This window comes from Rhinolophus ferrumequinum, chromosome 16, assembly GCF_004115265.2.
Source record: "Rhinolophus ferrumequinum isolate MPI-CBG mRhiFer1 chromosome 16, mRhiFer1_v1.p, whole genome shotgun sequence".
NCBI lineage: Eukaryota > Metazoa > Chordata > Mammalia > Chiroptera > Rhinolophidae > Rhinolophus > Rhinolophus ferrumequinum.
In genome coordinates this window covers 243,531-267,985 of record NC_046299.1, presented here as the reverse complement: position 1 = coordinate 267,985, position 24,455 = coordinate 243,531, and the positions used below count along the sequence as shown (strand labels likewise).

The 24,455-nt window shown below is 56.8% G+C and overlaps 2 protein-coding genes across 2 annotated transcripts; one reads left to right on the top strand and one right to left on the bottom strand.

The window, feature by feature from the left end:
- Positions 1 to 1,062: 1,062 nt before the first annotated feature.
- Positions 1,063 to 19,548, bottom strand: TUBGCP2 (tubulin gamma complex associated protein 2). Its single transcript, XM_033130182.1, has 18 exons — positions 19,411 to 19,548; positions 15,797 to 15,982; positions 14,794 to 14,922; positions 13,899 to 14,075; positions 12,622 to 12,781; positions 11,508 to 11,715; positions 11,129 to 11,328; positions 10,644 to 10,833; positions 9,977 to 10,122; positions 8,415 to 8,595; positions 7,911 to 8,091; positions 5,640 to 5,812; positions 5,302 to 5,430; positions 4,906 to 5,026; positions 4,152 to 4,295; positions 3,536 to 3,664; positions 2,809 to 2,972; positions 1,063 to 1,488 (listed from the first exon to the last, which is right to left on the bottom strand). The coding sequence occupies exons 2-18, from the start codon at positions 15,944 to 15,946 to the stop codon at positions 1,353 to 1,355; spliced, it is 2,718 nt and encodes a 905-aa protein (XP_032986073.1). The 5' UTR covers positions 15,947 to 15,982; positions 19,411 to 19,548; the 3' UTR covers positions 1,063 to 1,352.
- ZNF511 (zinc finger protein 511) lies at positions 19,457 to 22,931 on the top strand. Its single transcript, XM_033130180.1, has 6 exons — positions 19,457 to 19,703; positions 19,893 to 19,966; positions 20,269 to 20,470; positions 20,662 to 20,786; positions 21,934 to 22,080; positions 22,816 to 22,931. The coding sequence occupies exons 1-6, from the start codon at positions 19,482 to 19,484 to the stop codon at positions 22,892 to 22,894; spliced, it is 849 nt and encodes a 282-aa protein (XP_032986071.1). The 5' UTR covers positions 19,457 to 19,481; the 3' UTR covers positions 22,895 to 22,931.
- Positions 22,932 to 24,455: the final 1,524 nt, after the last annotated feature.

The following is a 24,455-nucleotide window of genomic DNA, read 5'->3' as shown; positions in this document are numbered from 1 at the left end:
TGGTATCAAAAAAGTGCCATGCGAACCCAAAACACCCCTGGCAGTTTTACTTCTGTTCCTTAGTCCTGTGACCAAGTCGCTTGACAGCAAAAGTTCAAAGGCAGTGTGTCCTGTACAGGCAAAAACAAGCTGCTGTGAACAGGCGGCTCCAGAGAGCTGACCAGACCCATTTGCAGCTCATCGACCAGGACCCCATTAGCAGCCAGGACCAACATGGACCCAGAGCCCCTGCTATAATGCAGGAACCCCCAGGTAGCACACAGAACACACCCAACTCATCCCGAGCAACCCCCCTCCCACAGGCGCTGCTGGACACCACCCCCACCTATCACCACCCGAAGACTGGAGGTGTGGGCGAAAGTCTGCTGCCCTGAGCCCAGAACAGGGACAGGGTTTCTGGCCTCGGGGCCGTGCAGGAGGCCCCCCCCCACTGACAGTCAGTGGCTTCCTCTGCTCAGGCCCCACCTGCAGAACAAACACCGTGACTGGCAACTTGGGTTGGCAGGTAAGTGCACAGATCCAAGCTGCACACACTGCAGATCAGAAGGGGGAGCACTCCGTCTGTGATTTGCCCAGTGCCGCAAGGCAGCAGCCAGGCTGACACCCAGGCCCCAGGGGACCCTATTTGTGCACCCGGCTTCTTCTGGTTCTCATCTGCCAAGGCCACTTGGAGCAGGTGATGGGAACTACATTTTGAAAATGACACACATGAAATCCAGCAGGAAGGGGCAGCTTGGCTGGGAACACCAGCAAACTGGCATGGAGGTGCTCGTGACAGCGTCCCACCTAGGGCTGGCGTGCCACTTGCTGCCTGAGGGGGAAGCCACACCTGTGGAGCAGGGCGCCCTATCCTATCTGGGCCAGCAGCCTCAGCCAGCCTGAGGCCCTTCCTGGGCGTGTCTCAGGACCTCTACCCTCCGCCTGTGCAGGATGGGGAACTGCTGCCCCCTAGTGCCAGGAGCAACGCCCAGCCCGCAGCCAGGACTAGGTGTGGACGTGCAGAACAGGCGGGGTCTGATGCCCCCTCGGCATCTTGGCAGTTACCTTCCTGTTGTGCGAATGCTGTTTTCACTTTGTCTTTATTTGAAGCCAAAAAACAAAAGCCAAAAAAGCACTCCTGCTCCATTTAAGAGAGCTCACAGGTCAGCTCCCTGTGGAGATGTGGTGTGGTCCAGATGGCCACTACAAGGAGAAACCAGCCGACAAAGGGGAGCCGAGCAAGCACTGTTCAGACTTGACGAACGCTCACACAGCACACGCATTTCAGGGACGTCTGAGAACCTGGAACTCAGCTGTCTGCAGCACCCAGCACTTCCTTTCCTCCTTTGTGGCAGGTACCAGGCCCGAGGGCCTCACTGGGCCGTGACAGCGACCCTGGGTGCTGGTGCAGGGATTCCGCGCGGGGCCGGTAGTTGGGGGGCCGCCTTCTGGCTCCTCTCTGCAGACAGGCGTTCCAGGCGCTCTGCGTAGAAGCCGTTGAAGTCCAGCCTGCAGGGTGGGGGCGGGGCTGTGGTTCCTCCTGCAGGGGTGCTGTCTCTGGGGGAGGTCATGCTGGGACCCCACTCCCAACCCGTCGGGAGCTCTGCACTTGGTGCAATGGGCACTTGAGCCACCAGCACATGCACACACATGTGCACACATAAGTGCGCACAGCACAAACAAGCCTCTGGTCCTACAGCCTTCACTGGTTCAAGCAATACTGCCATTGGAATAAAAACACCCACGAAACTGAAAACAAGACAACTGAGACCTTTAACTAGATGGTTAAGGGGAACCATGCCCAGAGCACTGGTCTCCCCTCTCCCAGCCCCAGATGCTGGGCTCTCCGGTCACCCAGCCATGCTCAGCAGCAGGGGCCCAAGGGTGGCACAGGCTGGGGGTACCTCTGAACCCCAGTGCCCAGGACATCCAGACGCCTGTGGTGGCACCTTCCCAGGGGGTGAGGACAGCCCTTCCTTGTGAAAAGCTGGGCCTGGCAGACCCACTGCTTCCCCTCGGAGGAGCCAGGTGTCCAGGACACTACGGGAACCTGCCAGCCCCAGAACCACCACCCCACCCACTGGCCCAACTGCCTGGTGGCCACCATGCAGGTCTGTCCTCCCCGCTTCTGTGCAGTAGCTCCCCACAAGCCCCTGGACTCTGTCAACTCCCACTTGCCCATGGGACCCACACACTGGCCACTAGTCAGGGGGCAGGCACCCCAGGAGTGCACTGTCATACCCACGAGTGTGGTGACAGGTGGTGCTGCCAGACCCAAGAGTCCACACCCTGCAGGTTTAGTAAGCGCTGCCTCCACGGCACTGCTCCCAGGCCTTCCTGGCCCGCCGCCCTCGCCCAGGCAGCAGCAGGAGGCGCGGCAGCACCCTGGGCCCCATCCTCCCCCAGCTGGCTCCTGACTGCTCATTTGAAAATGGGGGTGACGCTGCTGCTATGCACGCCCAGAGCGGGGGAGCCGGAGGGTGCTCTACCAGGGTCCTGGCTCGGAGCACAGCGTGAGTGAGGGCTGACCCAGGCCTGGCCCACGGACAGGGACCAACGGTGGGGGCCGCTGCAGGGAGGCCTACCATGCACTGGTGAAGGTACACGCCAGTGAACACACACCAGGGGACACACGTGCGCTGTCTCTTCAGGAAGAGATGAGTGACTGGCATAAGGAGGCTTCAGCAGGTGCCCTGGCACCTCAGCAGACCCAGCCTCACGGGGCTGAAGCTGAGAGAAGGCAGCAGGGAAGGGAGCCGGCGGGGGACAGCCTGGGCCTCACAGGCACGAGGGGACAGGGACACGTGACGGGACAGCTGCCACACCCACCTGGAGATGACGCTGGCCATGCCGTGCTCACAGTCACTGGTGCTGTAGATGCTCAGGCGGGCCAGAAGGTCAAGCAGATGGGCTGAGAAGTTCTTATCGAACTTACTGATGGTGGCCTCGAAGCTGGAGGCCAGCTGAGGTGTGTCCACGTGCTCGGCCAGGTGCTGGAAGGCACAGTCGGGCACCATGAGCCCGGCCAGGACGCTGGGCCCGGCCCTCCCCTCTAGCAGCCTAACTTGACTTTCCCTTCCTTTTTCTTTTTTAAATAGGTGAATGGGTTTTAGGAAGTCTTCAAGTGACACAAGGTATAAAGTTAGAGCATAAAAACCCCCGAGATCACAGAACAGACGCGCTTGCGCTTTTCAGCTGGTGCCCGCCCTTCCTTGACCCCTCACACGCCGGCACCCACCGAGCGTGACTGTCCAGTTAAGGATGGACTGTAACCAGGGCCCATGGCGCATGTCCCCTCGCGCACCCCTGAACACAACACCTGTTCTGCATGTAAGAGTGGCCTCGCCCTGGAGCACAGTCGGGCTGAGGTTCGGGTGAGATGGGAAGGAGATTTCTGTGGCTTGTTGTTGGAACCTAATTTTAAGATGGTTGTTTTTTAATCAAAGGGAAGGTGGAAATGCAGGTTAGCAGGTTTGGTTTTAAGTGTTGGAATCCTGGCACTGTCAGCTCTCCCAGGAAAACAGAGGGTCTGTGCCCCAGCCGCCGGGCCACGCACCTTCCTGGCCCGCTCCTTCCGGACACGTTCCTCAGCCCGCTCGACCTCGGTGGGCGGCCCCAGCATTGTGCCATGCTCCAGCGCCAGACGGCTCAGCTCACTGTCCAATTTCATGCTTTGTGTAAACCTCTTGGGGCAGGAAGAAACGTTTTCATTAAAACCAAGTCGCCCCCAGCTAAACGCTTCCCATAGCACGTGTGCGACTCCCGGGCAGAGGGCTATGGATGGGCCGACACCATTTCCAGTCTGCCATCCAGGGCTTACGGACTGACTTTTCTCAAGATTCTTTTCCTGGTGTTCCCATCTGCAATGCAGTATGGCTCCGAAATGTCTAAGGAATCGGGTTCACATACTCCTCCCGTCACCAGCCACCAGGCCACAAGCGCACAGTGCCCTGAGCCCTGGCGAGCCCCCACGTCACCCTTCCTGCTGCCTGACACTGATTTCCTGTACCATAGCTTTTGGGCAACTGCTTGTGACAGGTGACCAATAAAAATTGAATCAAGTAACTCAAGTTGACAAAAAGGATGCAAGGTGTTCAGAGAATGGCCGGGACAGACCGTGCAGCCGGTGGTCCCTGACCAGCCCGCGGCTGGCGGGCTTGGTGGACACGCACCTGCATGCAGTTGGTGAACATGACGCATACGGACATGAGCTTGGAGAAGACCTTGAGCAGCTCAGGGTTGGTCAGCATGCAGTCCTTTAGGCAGGTGTCCAGGAAGCTGGTGTGGTGCCCCAGCACGTCGTCAATGTTGGAGGCCTGGGGACAGGGCACCACCTTCCTCATGCTGCCAGCGGAGGCAGCCCTACCCGCCTCACACAGTCTGGCGTTTCCTGCTTCCATGCCCTGTGGCCTTTGGGGGGAAACTGCACAGTGCCAGTGACAGTAATACTGAGCAGGCCCCCAAAGTCCAAGGTTTTGAGTCTGACAAACAGGAAGCAGGAAGGAAACAAACACTGCTACTGGGTACTTCCTGCTTCCGAAACTTGGTCCGGTTGGGATTTCTGGCTGAAAGGCCCCAGAGACCCAAAATGTGCTGGGGAGGAGGGGGCGCCAGCCACCCCCCAGCTCTGAGGGGCTTGGAGCTCCATCAGAAGGCCAGGCACTGCGCTGTTCCCACAGCCGGGTGCTCGGGCGGTGGGTAGGAGCAGCCCCCATACCCTCCATCACACGCTCACACTCCCACCCACGCTCACCCACGCTGACACCCACACCCCCTCATCAAGCCTCTGCAGAAGGTGTGGCTTCCTCCTAAGGAGGCTGTAAGCCACCTCTGCAAGAGGATTCGTCCTGGCAGTCACGCCCTGTCACCTGGCCCCCACGTCCCCTCCGAAACACGTCCTGGATGGCACATCCGGTTAAAACTCACGGATTTCAGGTTCTTCTCGAGCACGTGCCAGGTGGGCTCCAGCACCTCGAACATCATGTAGCACTGGATGTTCTGCACAAAGTTCAGCATCCGCTGCCGCAGCGTGAAGGCGCCGGCGAACCTGGGCGGGGCGAAGGCGGCAGAGCTGCCCCGGGAGCCCGAGCGGCCCCAGCGGCTCAGACACAGGCCCACCATGCAGAGTGCTGCGGCGCACACGGGGGTCGGCCACGGCCGCAGCTCCATGCACACAAGCCCAGGAGCCACCTGAGGTCCTCCAAGGGCTCTCGCTCAGACCTGGCCGCCTGCGGGCCTGAGCCAGCGTCCCCTGTGGCCGGTGACGGCCCTGCACGGCCATGTGTGTGCCCGAGCCGCACTAAGGGACGAGCGCAGACGTACCCCTGGGCACTGTGCGGGGAGTGCTGCTTGGCGGCCTTGTTGCTGAGCCACACGCCGCACAGCCGCCGCTCCACGTGCTTACAGTAGAAGAGGTGCCGGAAGAGCATCTGGTAGCGGGTCAGGGCTTTCCTGCAGGGGAAGCACAACACCAGCCATTGTCAGGGAGGCTCAGGGCACGGGCAGTGGCCCAGCCCGGTAGCCATGGCACTCCAGGCAGTCGGGGAGCCCGCCGGGCACGAGGAGATGCGGAGAAGGCAGCTGCCAGAGGAGTCACCTCCCTCCCCGACAAACCTGAGTTAACGACTGACTGAGGTGGTGCCAGAGGGACCCGCACTCACCTGTTGATAATCAGCGACAGGGGCCACTTGACGACGTAGTCAAAGGAGAAGGCTTCCAGGCCACTAAGGGCCAGCTCGGTGGGGTCGGCGTGGACCATCGCCTTCTCCTGCTTGGTCTCAATGGCCAGGACCCGCAGGAGCTGCGTGATCAGGTCATGAGGCATGAGCTCGATCTGGGGGAAAGAGAAACAAAAAGCACCAAGTATGGCCACCTGGTGAGGTGGATGAATGGATACACTGCATCGTACTCCTGGAACTAACACAATGCTGTATGTCAACTGTCACTGAACGTTTCTCATTTTTTTAAATTTAAAATGTATCATTAAAGAAAAAAGGCATCAAGCCCTGACCCCCACCACACCCTGTGTCATGAGCTAGAGAAACAAACACAGGGCTGAGGTAAGTTCCTCTAAATGCAGATGCTAAATCTCGGGGGCTGGCTTGGGAAAACCCAACCATCTGATAAATCCTAATTCTAAAATTAAACCACTTCCCATGAAAACAGAAAAAGAAAATCACAGAGGAATTATTTTAAAAATATCCTGATGGCATAAATGAGAAACCTTGAGGGCAAGTCAGATAAACCTGAATTCCTTATGATTTAAGCCTTTTACCACAATGAGCACCAGGCCCAGGCCAAGAGGGAAAGCACACTTGGTGAAAGATACAATAATCGTTACAGGCAAGTAATACAGTTCACAACACACATTTATTCAAATATTTATTAAGTGCCAACTACATGCCGGGGACAGTGTGACAGAGTTCCTATAAACTGGTAAAAGGAATGTGATGGAATGTAAAGGACAACGACCTCCATGAAGGACAAAGAATAAAGGACACCGCAGTTAATAAAGAGATGAGAACGCCCACAGATTGGATGTAGCAGCTGTTTCCTGCCATCAGGTGGCAAATGTGAGACGACAGCCTCTCCTTGTGTGGCCCAGGCCCTCAGACAGATGCTCCTGAGGGCAGTCTAGTTGCACAAGGACCAGATATTTTCTAGAAATTGCACTTCCAGGAATTTATCCTACCAAAGTACTCTCGCACCTAACAACAGACCCCAACACATAGGAAGCAAAAACTGACAGACGTAAAAGGAGACAGTCCTATAGTAATAGTGGGAGACTTCACACTCTCCTTTCAATAATGGTGAACAAGCGGACAGAAGATGAGACCCATGAGACATCCACAGAGCATGTCCCCAAACAGCACCAGGACCCTCCAGGCTGGACCACACGTGAGGCCACCAAACAATGAGCCTTGGTCAAGTTCACAAAACCGAGATCACACAGAGTGTTTGTTCTCTGACCACAGTGGGGTGAGGGCAGAAATCAGCATAGAAGGAAAATCAGAAACTCACACACGTGAAAATTCAACTTAAAACAAACGGGTCAAAGAAGAAATCACAAAGGAGATTAGGGAACACCTTGAGACAAGTGGAGACGGAAACACAACAAACGATGGGACACAGTGAACGCAGTGTGCAGAGGGCAATTACAGCTGTAAGCGCCTGCGTTAAAACGATGAGACTGCCAAATCTACACCCTAACTCTACAACTTAAGGAACCGGAAACAGAAGAAACTAAACCCAAGGTAGCAGAAAGAAGGAAACAGTAAACGTAAGAGCAGAGATAAATAGAGAACAAAAAACAGAGAAAATCAGTGAAACCAAAAGTCGGTTCTTTGAAAGATCAACAAAATTGACAAATTTTAGCTACATTGACTACAAAAAGGAGAGCGAAAACTCAAATACTAAACTTAGGAGTGAAAGCAGGGGCATTCCTGCCGGCCTTACAGAGTGACAAGGATTAGGACGACCGGTTCCAACGCATGCCTCCATGCACACAAACCACCAAACTGACTCAGACGACACAGGAAATCAGCAGACCTGTCACTAGTACGGACACTGAAGAAATCATCGAAAACCTCCCAAGAAAGAAAATCCCGTGACCAGACTTCACTATGGATTGCACCAAACCTTTAAAGAATTAACACCAATCCTGACAAGGCCAGTAATAGCCAGAACGGAAGCCAGACACCCCAGAGAAGGGCAGGCCAGCATTCCCGAGGAACAGCGACAGGGAAGCCCTCAGAAGGCAGCACACGGCCTCCAGCAGCTCGTGAAAACGGTCACACAGCACGGCCCCAGGCTGCTCAATACCTAACGCCCCACGAAGGAAAGCACCGCGGTATCTCGCCGAGACCCCCGGCATGCCCAGCGCACGCCGCCCGCCCGCCCGCCAGCGTGCAGGGCGCCGCCCGGCCGCCCACCTTGAGGTCGTCCTTGAAGGGGTCGGTGTTGGCAGTGCTCATGCGCAGGGCCAGCTCCAGCAGTGCCTCCAGGCGGGGCGGCGCGATGTCGTCCACCGGCTTCTTCAGCTCCTCCTCCGTGAGGTCCATGAAGTGCACGAAGAAGTCTCCCTGGTCCATCAGGAAGTAGCGCTTGATGGACCTGCGGGAGAAGGGCACGCATGGGCGAGGCTGCCGGACGCTGGAGGACAAAAGCGCCGGGCTCGCAAAGGCTCGGCCAGCGGCGCTGTGGATGGGGCCCGGTGCCAAGAGCTGCCTTTCAAAGAGGCGACCAGTGGCCAGCTGAACCTGAGCCCAGACGAGCAGCTCTGTTTGGCAGGGGCACAGGTCCTCCGTGCCATGCTGAGGCGCGACGCGCTGCCAAGAGGAGCCAGTGCAGCGGCGGGGTGGGGCGGGGGCGGGGCGGTGAGGCAGGAGCCGGGGCCACAGGGAGCGTGGGTCTCGCGTGTGCGCACCGCACCTCACCTCAGGTGGGCCAGGAGCTCCTGCCCCTCCATCAGGAAGTCCAGCAGCACCTTGCTGGCATAGCTGAAGGCCTTCTCGATCTGCTCCACGTACGCCCGCTCCTTCAACGTGTAGATGACCTCTTTGGCCACGGGGCAGGTGACATCGTGACCACACTCTCTGACCACATTTAGGTATTTTCCTGAAGAGGGATGGAGGGCAGATTAAAATGTGTTACAAACAGAGCAAATCACAGGCCTGAGGCTCAGACGTCGTGGCCCCAACACGGCTGGAGGACTGCAGGCAGAAGACTGCAGCCAGTTCTGGAAACCGCTCTCCCCACACACAGGAACACAACCACCACCTACAGACGACGGAAGCAGTGCAACTCTGCACAGGACTTTCCTAGTCAAGGGCGCACAAACAATTTCAAGAGGCCTTGTGAGCACCAGATTCTAAGCCATCCTGAGACCCTGTCCCACAAAGCTGGTCTCTCAGAGCCAAACTGCCACACCCTGGCTGGCAGCCTGTCTTCGAATAACTTCCCACAGTGGCTGCAATCACAGTGTCAGCCCAGTGGGGCCTGTGTCCTTGATAGTTTTGCCCTCGTGGTGTGTGTGATCCTGTGACGTAACGAGAAACATGAATTTGATCTTCGTCCCGTTCCTGGCACCCAGCCCCTAACACCCTGGTAATTTTGTTTTTCCTAAGTCCCTGCCAAGCACACCTGAGTTTATGCTAATGAGGTGACTCTTGCATGGGGGGGGGGGCTGGAGGTCAGAGGAACCAGCCAGGAGACCAGAGGGGTGGAACTTCCAGCTGACCCCCGACAAGGCCAGGGGAGGGGAGGCGCTGGGGGTGGACTCATCACCAGCGGCCAAGGACTCCTTCAGCCACACCTACCTGATGGGGCCTCCACACGCGCCCCACAGGAAGGGTTTGGGGCTTCTGGCTTGGTGGACACCCCACAGCGGGAGGGGGCGCCCCCCGCTCCACCGGGACAGAAGCCCCTACATTTGGGACCCTCCCAGACCTCGTCCCGCAGGCCTCGTCATCTGGCCGCTCACCTGTGTCCTTTGCAATAAACCAATCATCTAGTAGGTGAGTTTCCTGAGTTCTGTGAGCCGTTACAGCACATGATCGAACCTGAGCGGGGTGTGGGAACCCCCGATTTATAGCTGGCTGGCCAGGACTCGTGAGTGGAGTGTGCGGTGGTGGCCGTCTGGGGGAGCCGAGCCCCTTCCCTCCCCGTGGGGCCTGTGCTACCTCGGGCAGCCGGTGTCAGGGCTGAGGGGGGCTGTGGGCCACCAGCTGGTGTCACAGACAGCCGGACAGCGGGGTGCTGGTGTGGAAAACCCACACATCTGGCGCCACACGTACTGGGAGCAGAGAACAGTTTTCCTTTAAGTAGCAAGAGTTCTAGAAATTAAACATTAAAGAGGAAGGAAAGGCCCCTGTGAGACAAGGGCCAGGAAAGCAGAGCATCCAGGAAGCAGACGGCACAACACTGGCACCTGCCCGGCGCCAGGAAGAGGAGGACGACGTGCACGCACAGCTGGCGGGCGGGGTCGGCCGCGCGTCACCTGTGCTGAGGACCTTGCCCGCCATCTTCTGCAGGAAGGACGGGATGTGCCGCTGGACTACGGTGTAACGCTGGTCCCAGTACTTGTCGTTGTAGTCCTCCTGGATCTTCTCCTTGCGCAGCTCATGCTCCTCGACCATGAACTCACTGAGAAGCATGGGTGCTGCTCAGGCCGCCAGCAGCCAGCACCTTCTGCCGGCTGAGCTGCTGCCACGTCCCTGCCCCCTCCCTCAGGGCAGGGGTGTACCCGAGTCTCAGAGAGAACTCGGGCCACAGAGCTGGAGGGAAACTGGGTCTCTATTTTCATCCCCTTATGGGAGCGGGCAACGGAACAACGCATGTGGGAACGTGTGCCCATCTTCACGTCGTGTCTCCACTCTCACCTCCAAGCCCCGTGACTAAATGTGCCCCCCACACCCACCACACTGCACCCTGGTGCCCGGTCACTGGGAAGCACTCTGTTGGCCCCCAGATTCATTCTGAAACACCGACAGATGAACCTGAATGTGACAGGGCACTTTGGGTGCTCACACACGACACGAGAGCCCACGCTCAGGGGCTGAGAGCCCCACTCAGGACATCTTACCCCCACAAAATGGAAAAAGCTGATGGAGCCGCCGGCCCTGCTCCCATATCCCACGCCTGCCCCGGTGGGCCCCCAGCCCTACCTGTACGGGTCGTTGATTGTCCCTCTGTAGATCCACTTCTCCAGGATCTCAAAGTAGGGCACACTGGCGGCCTTGGTGAGGTATAGGCACAGCTCCTGCGCCTGGCTGTCCCCCGTGTAGTTGACACTCCGGTCATGGAGAAGGCTCAGGGTGGACCCCCCGACACACTCTCCTTTGTCCACCGAGCTGGCTGTAAGGAGGAGCCGCTCAGTGCCGACAAGGGGAGCCCTGGCAGAGCCGTGTCCCACCTCCAACTGTCACGCCAAGGACCTTGCTCAGGTCTGCCACCAGAGCCTCGACATTTCCTCCCCAAATCAGTAAAATGTGAAGCAGCACAGGCCTTGGCCTCACCACCCTGGTGACAAAAGTAAGACACGAACAACTGGCACCCTGGCCTGGGAGGTCCCTCCCACCTACAAGACCCACCGAGTCTCACGCTCACAGCCCAGGGCTGGGCCACACGGACTTCGTGGCCGGGCACGTACCGAGGGAGGCCAGGACGTCCATGGTGCGTGTGGCTGGCTGGATGTAGAACCAGAGCTTCTGCAGCGACAGCAGGCCCTGCCTCTGCAGCTGCTCCAGCTGCGTCACCAGCACCAGGTGCTCCTTCACCAGGGTCCGCATGGCGGCCGCCAGCGCGTGGTTCACCTGTCCATACTCGAAGGAAGACTTCTCTTCAATGAACCTGCAAGGGAGGGAGGGAGGGGCTGGGCCTGAGAATGGGAGACACTGCGAGCCGGTCCTCCAAGGAGAGCAAATGCCCACTCATGCTCTAGCCCAGGCCTTTAACAGCATCCACTGAAGCTGGGTCACAACAGGCTCCAGGGGCCAAGTGCATCTGTGGTGCCTGTGAGCAGTGCCCACCTGGTCACGGTGGAATAGCTGGCAGCCACTGGGAGGACCCTGTTCACCAGCTCCCTGATGGACAGGTCCAGGCTGGGGTCCACGAAGAAGGTTCGACTCTGCCTCCCGGCGAGGGGCTGGGCGGTGATGTACCTGCCGTCCACACCCACCAGCACGTACAGCAGGTCCTCCACGACGGCCGACTCCTGGGAGGTCAGGGGCAGCGAGCCTGTGGGATGCAGACACCAGCTGGGGGGGGCACTCGCCTGGCCGGAGCTGCGCATTCCCGCGGCCTTTCTCCTGACGTAATCTACTACCCGCTGAAACTCCCACTCACTCACTGGCTCCATGGAACTTATGCAAACACGTGTGGACATAAAACTAAATCATTCATGTGGCCTTGATCGACCCCATCGGGGCACCAAAGGCTCGGATTCTAAAGCTACCAGGAGGAAAGGTGCTGACGCCGGCAGGCCAGGCGGGGCCTGGACCAGCTCATCAGAGCCATAGAGCACAAGACGCCCACTGCACGCAAGGGGATGCCTGACACCGACAGGATACAGTCAGGATCCAAAGACACTTCCAATGGGAGTCGTAGTTTGGGAGCGTTTGCTACAACTTGTGAGGCTGGGTGGCTCTGGGATACAATGGTTTCCTTTCACAACTTTAAAATGCAGACAATTTCTATCATAAACACAGTGTGAAGTGGTTCCCTTATGACCACCCAATGGACCTGAGGACAGTCACGGGCCACTGAGCAGGGCTGCCACCAAAGGCTTCCTGGCCCAGGCAGCAACCAGTCCTAGACTGACACTCGCTGTCCTCCCAACACCCACTGGGACAGATGGCGGTGCATGGGGAGCCGTGGGGATGCAGCACAAGAGAAAGGTGTCTCCGAGAAACGGCCCCCCAGCCCCGCCTTGCGGGGCCCCTGGCTCAGCCCAGGGCACCCCGACATCGAGGCCTGGCATTGCGGGCTGACTCTGCACCACACACTTTGCATTTGCAAAACGCTGCTGGTAGCACCCCCCCCACATTCACACATCTGCCTGCTGACGCAGGACGGGCTCTGAGCACAGGGCCATCTGTCCCTGGCGTCACCACGCAGGCAGTCAGAACTAAACGCTCTGCATACCTATGGGCACAGCTGTGTCCGTGCTCACGCCTGAGCCAGTCAGGAAATCCCCGACCAGCGTGGGCCGCTCGTACACCCATGTCGGGAAGATGGGGAGGAGCTGGCCTGAGTTTTTTTTGTTCTGCTTGTCTCGAAGCATCTTTCTTGTAAGTTCCAGAGACTGGTGAGAATATTTAAAAAATAAAGAAAGAAAGATACACTTTTAGTATAAGTACGTGAGACTAACAATAATGGCATTGGAAAGGTCTGTCCCTGAGCACACAGTGAGGTTCAATAAAGACGTGTCGAAACGAACATCTCCATGCCCAGCATATGCAAAGGACGGGACAACAGAGATGGGGACTGTCCCTCGACAGGTTCTCTGTGTGTGGGGTCCACAGTACATCAGGAACAGCAACAGGCTGCACCTGGCCAGAATAGGCCGCTCCTTGGGGACACCTGGAGTCTCAACTGCTTTTTCCTGGTGGCTTGAAATCTAGGCATGACCTGCTGGGTGAAGACACGGCCCCAGTGACAGACATTGGAGAAGGGGGTGCCCCTAGGGGGACAAGGGACAGATGGAGAGAACGGCAGCGAGAAAGGCCGGCCCTGGGCACATGCATGGAGCAGGGGTCCCCGAGGGACTGGCCGTCAGAGGCCGCCTGGGGCCATCAGGGCAGCCTGGCCTTCAGAAGCACCAGCTCAGGAGTGGTGAGAGAGGCAGATGCAAACGTGCTTTCGTCCATCACATGGGGAGGGAGGGGAGCGGTGTGAGGACTGCGTGAGGTGCGGGACACAGGACACGCCCAACTAGCGCTGGCTGTGGTCCTTGTCAGAGCTGCTGCGCTCGAAAAGCACAAGCTAAGCTCAGACCCTCACGAGGACACAGCTGTGTGGGGGCTGGAAGGCCACAGAGACCGTGCCGTGAGAAGGCAGACGTGCATCCAGAGAAGAGGACAGGACGAGAAATCAAAACCAAGAAAAAGCAGTACAAACAGGAAAAAGAAAATGACCTAGGGAAAATTATCTCTAACGCATAGTCGTAAAAAGACAAAACGGTCAAAAACTAATGGAGGAAAATGGGGAGTCACGGTTGCGTTGGCTGAACTCACTAGACTGCCCTGAGCGGCTCAGAACCTCCCTGTTTGTCCACCCCATGTCTAGGGTCCTTACCACATGCAGCTAATCCTGATCAGCGTCTCCACGTTCACACTCATCTTTAACACACAACCACGAGACACGCACCTTCCACTGGCACCCACTGCCCTGTGGGGCCCGTGGACAGCGGGGCGTGATACCTGCTGCACCGTGGGGCCCGTGGCCACACTGCCAAGCTGCTTCCTCAGCTCCTCAAGCTCCTGCATGGAGATCTTGGAGGCCGTGGCCGGGGCGCTGAAGCTGGGGGTGCTGCTGGCTGCAGCGGCGGCGGCGAGGTCGGCTCTTTCTTTGGCATTCTGCTGTAAATACTGCAGAGTCTGAACACACAAAACGCTGCGTCACCCTAGGCTGTGTGCTGGTGCACTGGGCCAGCCACGGCCACCCACTCCTTTCCCCCACCCCCAGGGTGAGTCAGTCCTCGAGCGGCAGTCTGGTCCCCCAGCACTTCCTGCCACGAGAGGCCATGGCCCCCACTTGCAAGGTGGGAAACCCTATGGCTGTCCTAACATCAATTCCCAAACTCTGTTCCCAAGGGCACTGCCTTTTCTCTACACGTGATTGGTCCCTTTTGTCTGTCCCCGGTGCTGGCAGCCAACATGTGCCTACTCGCGCCTTCATCCTGAACAGACTCTGGGCTCGGGAAGCGGGAGGACCTGACACGTTCCTGGACGCTCCCAGGGGCCCCGGCTCCTCCAGACCCACACCTGCTTTCCTCAGTGTCACACGTACCACGTACACAGCTTAAGACAGACAAAAAGCACAACATGAGCCAACAAAAAGTGCAGCGCCCTCGTGAATACCGTCAGTACTTCTCGTATTTGTCACCATGAGTTAGTCTCACGCTGACGCACCGTAAATACATCCCTAGGTGCCAGCCTACATGCTGGTGCGAGGCAGGGAACGCATCCCCAAGAGTGGACGTGGCAGGGCCAGGAAGTGGCACCAGTGACAGCCAACCTGGAGGTGCCCCTCACCTGTGCCACACCTGTCAGAACAACTGCAAGGAAGCCCCCGACATCAAGCGCGAGAACCCACCTCTTTGTCTTCCGTCAGCTTCGACAACAGGTACACTAGCGGGTCAAGGTTCCGTGTGTTTTTAGATTTCAGTTCATCGTATTTCTTTAGGAAGTCTTCTGGAGTACGAGAAAATTCTGCTATTTTAACCTCAAAAGCACAAACACAAGTGATTTAGTGACAATAGCATAGAACTTTAAAAACATATCCCAGAAAATTAAACACAAAAACCAAGAGTGAAATCCGGGAGGGTAAACAAGCATCTATCTCTGAGACGAGACAGAGAAGACTCATCAGACACGTTTTTCCTCCCAATACACGTAAACCACATGCTTTCTCTCAGTCCGCACTTCCTAAGCTGTAGGTCACGTGATAATCACTTTTATTTTTCCTAGTAATTTACACATTTATTTCACCCTGCTCCCTCTGGCATTTATTAGTATGTACAGGTTCAAGGGCTGTGTTGTCTTGCCGATTTATAATACCCCCCATTACAATAAATTAAATACAACTTTGTGTCCTAAACTCTATTCCGCTCAGTGAATTTTTCTAATCATGCTCGTGCCATTGCGAGGCTGTTCAAATAAATGAAACTTCACAATGTGTTTTAAAATAGGTTCTAAAACTAGCTTTTATTGTATATTTGTAATTTTGAATTACATATGTTTTAAATAAAGAAAAAATCCACTTTAAAGGGATTAGTGCGGTTAATCCAGGAGTTTCCTTTCTCATCCAAAGGGACGTCTGTGTCACGATGTGAACAGCTGTCAGAGAAATGAGGTGCCGAGTCTGGGCAATGAGGTAGGCCAGACAGCAGGGCTCCCGAGCCCCGTCCACTCGGGGTATGAGGCTGACGGACGACAGGGACGAAGAGGAGCCAAAACCACTGTGTTGAGCGGAACACACAGCCCTCTGGGAGCATCCGGCAAATGCTGTCCGGTCGACACCATCACGGGCGCCGCCGTGGCCACCGCTCAGGCAGGGGAGCTGTGGGTGGAGCGCACCACCGGGCAGGGGCCCTCACCTTGGCACTGTGTGCTGACACGGTGGTGGTGACGTACGGGGTCCTGTTCTTCTGCAGCAGGTCGATGTAAACCTCGGCCCCATCCCCTCCATGGACACGGAGGAGGCTGAGCAGCTCGTTGACATCGTGGTGAATGCGAAACTCACTCATCTTCGTGGCTGTGAGACAGCATCACACTGTGTTCTCCTAAAGGTCAGAGGAAAGCCGTTTATAAAAACTAAACCCTATAAATAAAAAATGTTTAAAGGAATCCAAGTTGGCCCATGTCAGGTCTTTGAGAAACCAGGTCATCCCGCGGGCCGCAGGACCCCGCCTCCTGGACACCATGCCGCGGTCAGGGCCTCTGGCCGACAGTCTCCTGGGAGGGCTTGTTCCCTCCAGGTGGCGCACACTGGTGTGGTCTGACATTTCTTACTGGGAACAGTCTTCAGTGGCATGCTCCCTTTGGGACCCTTGGTTTCCCTCGCTCCGGCCAGTTTCCAGGCCCACGCCTCAGCTCGGGGAGCCTGCGGAGGCAGAGAGTGTGGACTCGCAGGCCTGGGCCCACCTCATCCTGGGCGACGGGCCAGCGGGGAGGCGCTCCCCTTGGCTGGGAGACAGAGCTTTCTAGTCCCAGCTATGCAGACACAGTGGTCCTGGCCCTTCAGGGTCCTGATCTATGCAGGGAGCTCTGCACAGCCTAAGCCACTGTCCCCATCCGAGCATGGATATTAAGACCCCAGCTCCAGCCCATCAGGCCCACACCTGGTTCTCAGAGCCTGCTATTCCGCTGCAGGTCCCTGCACCTCTGGTTTTGCGTCCTCTCTGCACACTGGTACCTAGCACATTTCCTTTTCTTGCCTAAGGTTGGCTCTATATGCAGATGCTTTTGGTAAAATCGCTATACGTTTCCTGTGCATTTGAGTTGGGTGGGGTTCCACTTCAGCTCAGTCTGCCCTGCTGACCAGACAGACGCCCTAGGTCTCACCATTACATACATAACCCTGTGGAGTCAAAGCCACCACTGAGATCCCAGCAAGCGGACAGCAGCAGACTGCATGGGGACTTCCACACCGATGTCCCCAAGGGGACAGTGGCCTGCACAGGCTTCTGCTCTCCCACTGGTGACTGGGCCAGTTAGCCATTATCATCAACAGCTCCGATAAAAGGGGAGTAGCCAGACACACACGGGCAATTAGCCAGTCAAAAAATAAACATAAGCAAACTGCACATGCTTCACACACACGTTTCAACGTATCTACACACGGTTATTAATGTGGGATCCACGAATAACAAAAGAACCCGTGGAACCATAAGCAAAATAATTTGTGAATTTCCTGAGGGTCTTTCAACCGATTCTCAAAGGCTCTGGGACCCAAAAAAGGCAATGAACCGCTATGCTAACAGCTCCAGTGAAGACGAGCCACGTCACGTGGAGAAGACGCAGCACACACCCCACAATCCTGTGAGTGGAAAACAAATTCTCTGAACATAAGCATCACAGTGCATGGCACAGAACCGCCACATACTGGCCAGACGCAGGGCGTCTTCACACAGAAGGCAGAGCGGTAGGCACGAGCCCGTGTGCGTCTCGAGCACACGTTAGTTTTCACAGGAGGTGCTGACGGCAACTGCAGTTACGGGGTGAGGTGCAGCAGGGTCCAGGGGGCTGGTCCTCCCTACGCTCCCCGAAGAGGGGTGAGTAGTAGTAAGTCCTACCACAGAGCTGCTGCGGAGAGTAAACACCACCATTCTTACAAAGCCTGCACACAGAACGTTGCTGCGCTACTGTTACTAGAAAAGCAGGTCAGGAGTTGCTGCTGTTGCTACAAAAGACCAACCACCTGGTCCGTTGTTACCTGAGAAATGCTGCCCTTACAGAAGGAAAATGATCTGACTCACGACAGCATCCTAAGCCACAGTCACAAGAGGGCCCTGAACGAGGCTGTGTAAACTGCCAGCAAAACACAAAGACAACACAGGACTTCCCCACTGACAGCCCCTTTGAATCCAAGGGCAACCAACCAGTTTTTCCCACATCCTAGGAGGTTTCCCAAGGACTGCAGGTTGTCCTGCAACGACTGAACAGAGGACCACTCAGTCACACAAGTGGCAAAGACACTGCATTTACCTCCAAAAGAAAACACCCCTCCCCCAGATACGAGTGGGTGGAGAGAGCCCTTCTGAAGACAGATCACGTAGTGAATGTTTATTTAAAAACTATCTTCATGAAACTTTACATTTGTCGTAGAAAAGCAGAGACACCCACATCACAAGTAACACCACAAGGGCCTGCTGTCCCCTGTGGATTCGGGACCGCTGCCTGCAAGAGCTGTGGCTCTCACCGGCAGGCCGTGCCCCGCTCGGGGGCCTCAGGAAACGAGCACCAGGAACTTCTTCTGGTTGTCACGCCTGCCTGGAAGTGGGGCCCTGGAAGTCAGTGGGCAGAAGGCCAGGGAAGTCAAACACCAACAAAGTGTGCTGCCCAAAATGCCAACAGCATTCCCACTCAAAACAACTTGGAAGACCGTTTCCTCGATCCTATCAGTCACCACAAATGGACCAATACAGACTCTGCCTGAGCAGAACTCACCTCTCCCCACACCGAGCGTGAGCTGGGGGTGGGGGGCGGGGGGCAATCACACCTACGTCACATTTCCCTGTGCCTGAGTGGAGCACACAGAGGGAAGTGACAAAGAGTCTTCATTGAGAGCTCAAAGCTAATTGCACTAATTGGCTTGAAAAACATTTTAAAACTTGTGAAAAATGTCAAGAGCTCGAAGGCTTTTTCAGAGACAGAAAAGTAAAGAGATGAACACAGTGTGTGGATCTGTGCAGACCTCCTCCTGAGCACGAAAGTAACTGGGTGGAGATGCAGCCACAAACATCCTCCACTTCCAGAATGAAGCGATCAAAAGTTTTTACTTCTTTTATTTTTGACTGTATTTTAATTTCTTAAAGAAACAGCGCCCCCTTGTCCTTGCCATCGCATGTATGGGAGCCAGCCCCGCTCAGTGCAGGGCGCCCTGGGGCAGGGTGCAGGGCGGGGCTCCGAGCTCGGGGCTCACCCTCCACAGCGAGTCTCAGGCACCCTGGGCTCCCTCTGTGCCCACGTCACCACTGGAGTTAGGTAACTGTTTCGCCAGGCGACCGCTCTCTCCCGCCAGGCTGCAGGCTCCGGCTGGCAGCGACCTCCCGGTTTCGTCGCCGTGCACCGTGGACAGGCGGAACACGCAGGGCGAGGGCCGCTGGACTAAGGCCAGGGGAGGCCACCAAACGGCTTTAAGCCAAGGGTTAACCAAAACGCGAGTTTTCCGAAGGCCACCTGGCTCCAGCTGGTGACTGGTCTGGAGACAAGAACGATCCAGAGGCCGCCGTCCGGGAAACAAAGGCCGCGCAGCTCAGGGTGACAGCAGCGCGGACGGCAGGGAGCGCGCGAGCCTTCCCCAGGAGGAAGCCGCACTGTCAGGATTTGGGAAGAACCCCGAGGTCCCGCTTTGGGACCTGAGCCGCGGCGGCACAACGCACAGCCCAGCGCTGCCCCGGAGCGCGGGTTCTGCCCCGCGCAGGCCGGGCGTCGGGGTCGGAGGAAAGGCCGCACCCCCCAGGCCCGCGGACCCCCAGCCCCGACTCACCACAACCGCCTCAGCCGAGCCCGCCGAAAGCCGCAGCGCAGCCCGGGCGGCAGCGGAAGTGGGGCTGCGTCATGTCCGGTTCCGCCCCGACCGCCTCGCGGACCGGGGCAGGCCGACCGTGGCTTCGCCGGCGCGTAGAGATGCAGCTGCCGCCCGCGCTGCACGCCCGCCTCTTGGCGGGACCCGGGGCAACTGAGCCGCTTCCCGTGGAGCGGGACCCCTCGGCCGGGGCCGCCCCCTTCCGCTTTGCGGCGCGTCAGGTGCGCTTCCCGCGGGAGCACGAGTTCTTCGAGGTGCGTAGGCCGAGGAAGCAGAGGGCAGTGGTCGAGGGGCGGGGCATACAGCCGTGGGGGCGGGTACTGGGCGGGGCTAAGGCTTCAGGCGGAGGCCTATGGCTGTGGGGGCGGGGCTAAGGTGGAGGGAGGCGGGGTCTGGGTGCGCGGGGCCTGTAGTTGTGGGTCCCTGACACGTCTGTTCTACAGGACGGGGACGTGCAGCGACACCTCTACCTCCAGGACGTGCTCACGCAGGTGGCGGGGCCCCCTGAGAGGCCCAGGTGAGCGGCTCTGGGCAGCGCCGCCCCACTTCGCCCCCCACCTCACCCCTTTCTGGGCCGGGCCACCCGTCCCTCAAGCCTGCCCTTCCCTGGTGACTTGCCACCGCGCCCTCCGCCTGGACCACCGTCCAAGCCCCGCTTGGTTGGTCTCCCCACCTCCTAGCTGGCCTGTGAAATTTTAATTCTTAAAAAAGTAAGATATGAGGTTGCATGAGAAACATCCAGCCTTTATAAGGCCACTTAAAGGGAAGTTGTGGACAGGAAGCCTAACGTTCTTTGTCAGCAGCAGTCTCCTTTGCCAGGGTGCCCGAGTTCACCTGTCAGGTGGCGGGCTGCTGCCAGGTGTTCGACGTCCTGGAGGCCTACGAGCACCACTACCATGCTCTGCACAGAAATGTGTGCTCCTTTTGCAAGCGGGCCTTCCCCTCGGGACACCTGCTGGACATCCACATCCTGGAGTGGCATGACTCCTTGTTCCAGATCCTGGCCGAGAGGCAGGACATGGTGGGTGAGGCGGTCATCCCAGGGGCTTGGACTGAAGCTGTCTGCCTGGCTGGGTCAGAGCTCCCAGCTCACCGTGTCGGGGGCAAGGCCGGGGGCACCTTCCCCTCCCGTGGCCCCCAGCCCTGTGCCCTTCCAGGTGTGGGGGGAGGGTGCCGGGGGACAGGATGGAGGTGACACCATTTCTGTTTTAGTATCAGTGCTTGGTGGAAGGCTGCACAGAGAAGTTCAAGACCAGCAAAGACAGGAAGGATCACCTGGTGAGACGTCACCTCTACCCTGCAGACTTCCGCTTTGATAAACCAAAGAAAAGCAGGGGGTACGTGTGGCCACCACTGAGTTCAGAAGAGCTTTCTGAGTGTATAGACTTCAAGGAAGAGATGCCTTAGTTCAGCATCAGGGTCATTTTAATATCATGTTTGGCTACAGGTAACGAAAACCCTGACAAGTTGTTAATCAATATGGGTTAAACAAATAGAGGCAGGTTTTGGATGGCCACCCCTGCTCGAGGGAGGACAGAAAGGGGAGAGCCTGGTTCACTGGGCTCTGTACTGGGCGTGATGGGCGCATCACAGTGTCTTCCCTGGGACGGTTAGAGGCATTGCTGTTTGTCTGCACTCACTGCATGAGGTGGTACCTCAGTTGCACCCACACATCAGCTCTGCTCCCACATCACATGCTGATGTGGGCCTGTGGCAATTTGTCCCAGCACCCCTCTCCCCCGCCCCCCACCATTGTGAGGCCCTCTGGTGTTTCATTTGTCCTGTTGGTATGTTGACTAACGTGACAACAAAGCTATTTGTTACTCTTTACTGTTCAGCACTGTGTGGAAATGCCTCCAGGAATAATTCTTAAATTTGTGTTACATTTCTTTGCCTCTGTTTTAAACTGATTTTTTTCAGGTCAACTTTCATAACTATCTAAAATTACATTAATTGAAGTCTTTTCAGACTAACTTGTTTTCCACAAACTGGACTTTGTTGTTTAAAGTAAAGTAATTGCGAGAACCCTCTGCAATGTGAGAGATTGTTATAAGGTCTTGAGTACAAGGGAATGCACTCCTTTCTGAGGGGTCATTTTAAGAAGAAACACCGAGTAATGCTGGGTCGAGACACTCATAGTAGGGAGGGGACTCGCACTATTGTAGTTAATTTTAGAAAATTTCTCACTGATTGTTATGAAAAGATACTTGGCGCCTTTTGTTGGTATTTGCCACATGGCACCGTAAAAATACTATTTCTAAAAAGCAAAGTGTAATTGTTCTACTTAAACTGACAAAGTGTGGCATTTGTCATATAAACATTCACTTACGATGTTGCTATAACCTTTGTTCTCGTCCTGATAGCCTAAAAATTACACTATGCCAAAATAGTTTTGAAATACCTTTGCAAGAAAAAATAGTTTCTTCCTGGTAAGTTCATTTCTGGGGACAGGCGTGGCCACCGCTCACCCTCTACCTCCCGTAGCCCAGGCCCACCCGCTGCCCTGCAGGAGCCGGCAGGAGCCTTGGGGGAGGGCGGCTTGCCTTTGGAAGGGGAAGACATGGAAGTCTGCTCTGAACACACGGCGCCCCCCGCAGAACCCAGGGGTGAGAGGCGGACCCACGGCCACAGGTCAGTAGCTGGTGTCTCTGAAGCCAGGTCTGCACGTTTGCTTTACGGGGAGAATTCTGGATGTGAGCGGCCGGTGTGCTCCCAGGAGACACGACCCTGCCCAGGGTGTGAGCAGCCTGACTTTCCCTGTTGTCTGTGGCAGTTGCACCTGCAGACTGCTTTCTGACACCCACAGCTCAGGCATGCAAAGCACGGCCCCCTTTCGCCTAAATTGGGATAGAGAGAATCTCAGTTGTAACAGCTCCAGTTACAACCTGCGAGTCTGTCTTTCTGGTCTTAACTCTGCTCTTATTGGGATAAACTTGATTTCAAATCTAATTTGGGGAAAAATATTGGTCAAACGAAAAAAATTGCTAATGCATCCAAACCGACAGGAAGATGGACTTATGTCCTCAGCTGCCTGGACTTTGGCCAGCGAGTGAGTACAGATGCTCGTGATCTGATAGGGTGTCACCACATAGATGGCGACAGGACGTCAGTGCTGGGAGCTTGGCTAGAGCCAGCCTCCACACCACGTTCTCTGAGTGATGCCGTCCCAGCCAGTCTCCCACAGGACGCAGGTCAGAGGCAGCCCGCCAGCTGCAGAAGGGAGCAGAGTCTGCACAGAGGAAGGGCTACTGCCCGGAATGTTCCACAGAGAGAGGGAGCAAGAAGGGAACGCGCAGGCTGCTGACGAATTGGCTGCTTATCACACAGGCATGATCCACTTTAGTACGACGGTTTTCTCCATTTCAGGATCCCTTCGACCGTCTGTTTTGGGCAAGGTGCAGCACGAGGATTTAAAAGCACCAAGAAAAGAAATAAACAGCAGTGACGACCGAGACACAAACCCGCAGGCCTGAGAGCAGCCCTTTTGTGGACATGGTGTCAGTGGCGAGCTCTGCTTCTCACCGTCTGCTGTGGCCACGTGAAGACGAGGCCTCTGCAGTTGTCTGTGTCTCAGTCCCCTGGGGATGGCCGATGATGCCGATAGCCACTGTCAGCAGTGAGAGACACGGGTTCCTGACGACGCTGACTCATGCTCTGGTGGCTGAGATGTGCAGACCGGCCCAGCTCCCTTTGCAGAAACCACCCTACGAGTGTCATTTCTAAGCATGTAAAGCAAAGGTTTTTCATTCATGGTCTCTTTCTCGTCATTTCTGTGTCGTTGGACTAGACAGGGAAATGAGCAGTGGCTGCACATTTTCAGCACGATTGATGAAGTTGTGGTGCCTCTGGTGGGGTGGCTGGGCAGGATGCCGGATACCGCATTGAGAGCTCATGGCTTTTGGAGAGATTCCAGGTCACCCTTCCCCACACAGAACCCCAACTGGGGGCAGTGAGAGCCTGAGAAGGCTGCCTCCCAGAGCCTCAGCCAGGACACTCAGTGCTGGAAAGAGGAATGCCAGCTGGGGTGTCCCCGTGCCCCTGCCCCAGGAAGGGGGCCCGCACCAGAGCTAGGGTGCCTGGCTGGCAGGAACAGCAGCATTCTGAGTTGTGCGGTCCCCTCATCGATGATCACAGGGTAGCTAGAGAGAGCATACCGCCAGAGACACACAGAGCCATGGCGGGGAAGGCAGAAATGGCGGGACCGGCTGTTTTGCTAAAGTAAGAGCGCTCGGGGCCAGGCCTGATGGAGTGGGGACCCCCGGCAGGTTCTCCCTCCAAAGGCCTCGTCCCTAGCAGGCGTGCGCCTGGGGTGCTTCCCTGCCAGCTGTGCCAGCCTGAGGGCTCCGGCTCAGCCAGCAGGAGTATGGCCCCCCTCCCATGTCACCACCCACTGCTGTTCTGGGCTCTGGGTGTGGCTCATTGGTGTGTCCGGGCACAAAGGCTGCTGCCCCAGTGCTGAGCCACATCCAGAGCCCACCGAGATGCAGATGCGGAGGGAGCAAGTGTGGAGGGCGGTGCTCATCACACCAGCAGCTTTACGCACTCGACTCTCGGGGTTACCAGGTGCTCGAGGAAACAGCCCAGATCTTCAGTCGAGGTCCTGGTACTGAGGGGGACAACCTGGAGGACTTTCTAGGGTGCGCAAGGACCAGCCTCGGCTGCCTGGGTCCCGTCTCTGGTGCTTGAGAAGAACGCTGATGTTTGGAACACTGCTCCTCTGTGCATGTCCCCTCGGAGACCTCGCTCGTGTCCCCGGCACCCCCTCCTGCACACTGCAGGCTCCTTTTATGGCAGCACATGCCGCTCGAGTTCCGCTGTCCACACGCGTGCTCACCACCTCGCAGGCTGTTCCACTGTTAGTCCTGGGCTCAATGGTAGCGTCACCCCTACCTAGGAAGCTACTTGTTTAATGTTTCCGTTATTCTGAAAAGCAAGGAATGGAAAACTTCAGTGTGAAGAATGTTAGCGATGAAACACCAGTTCTGAGGAGGTGCCTATGTTTCTGC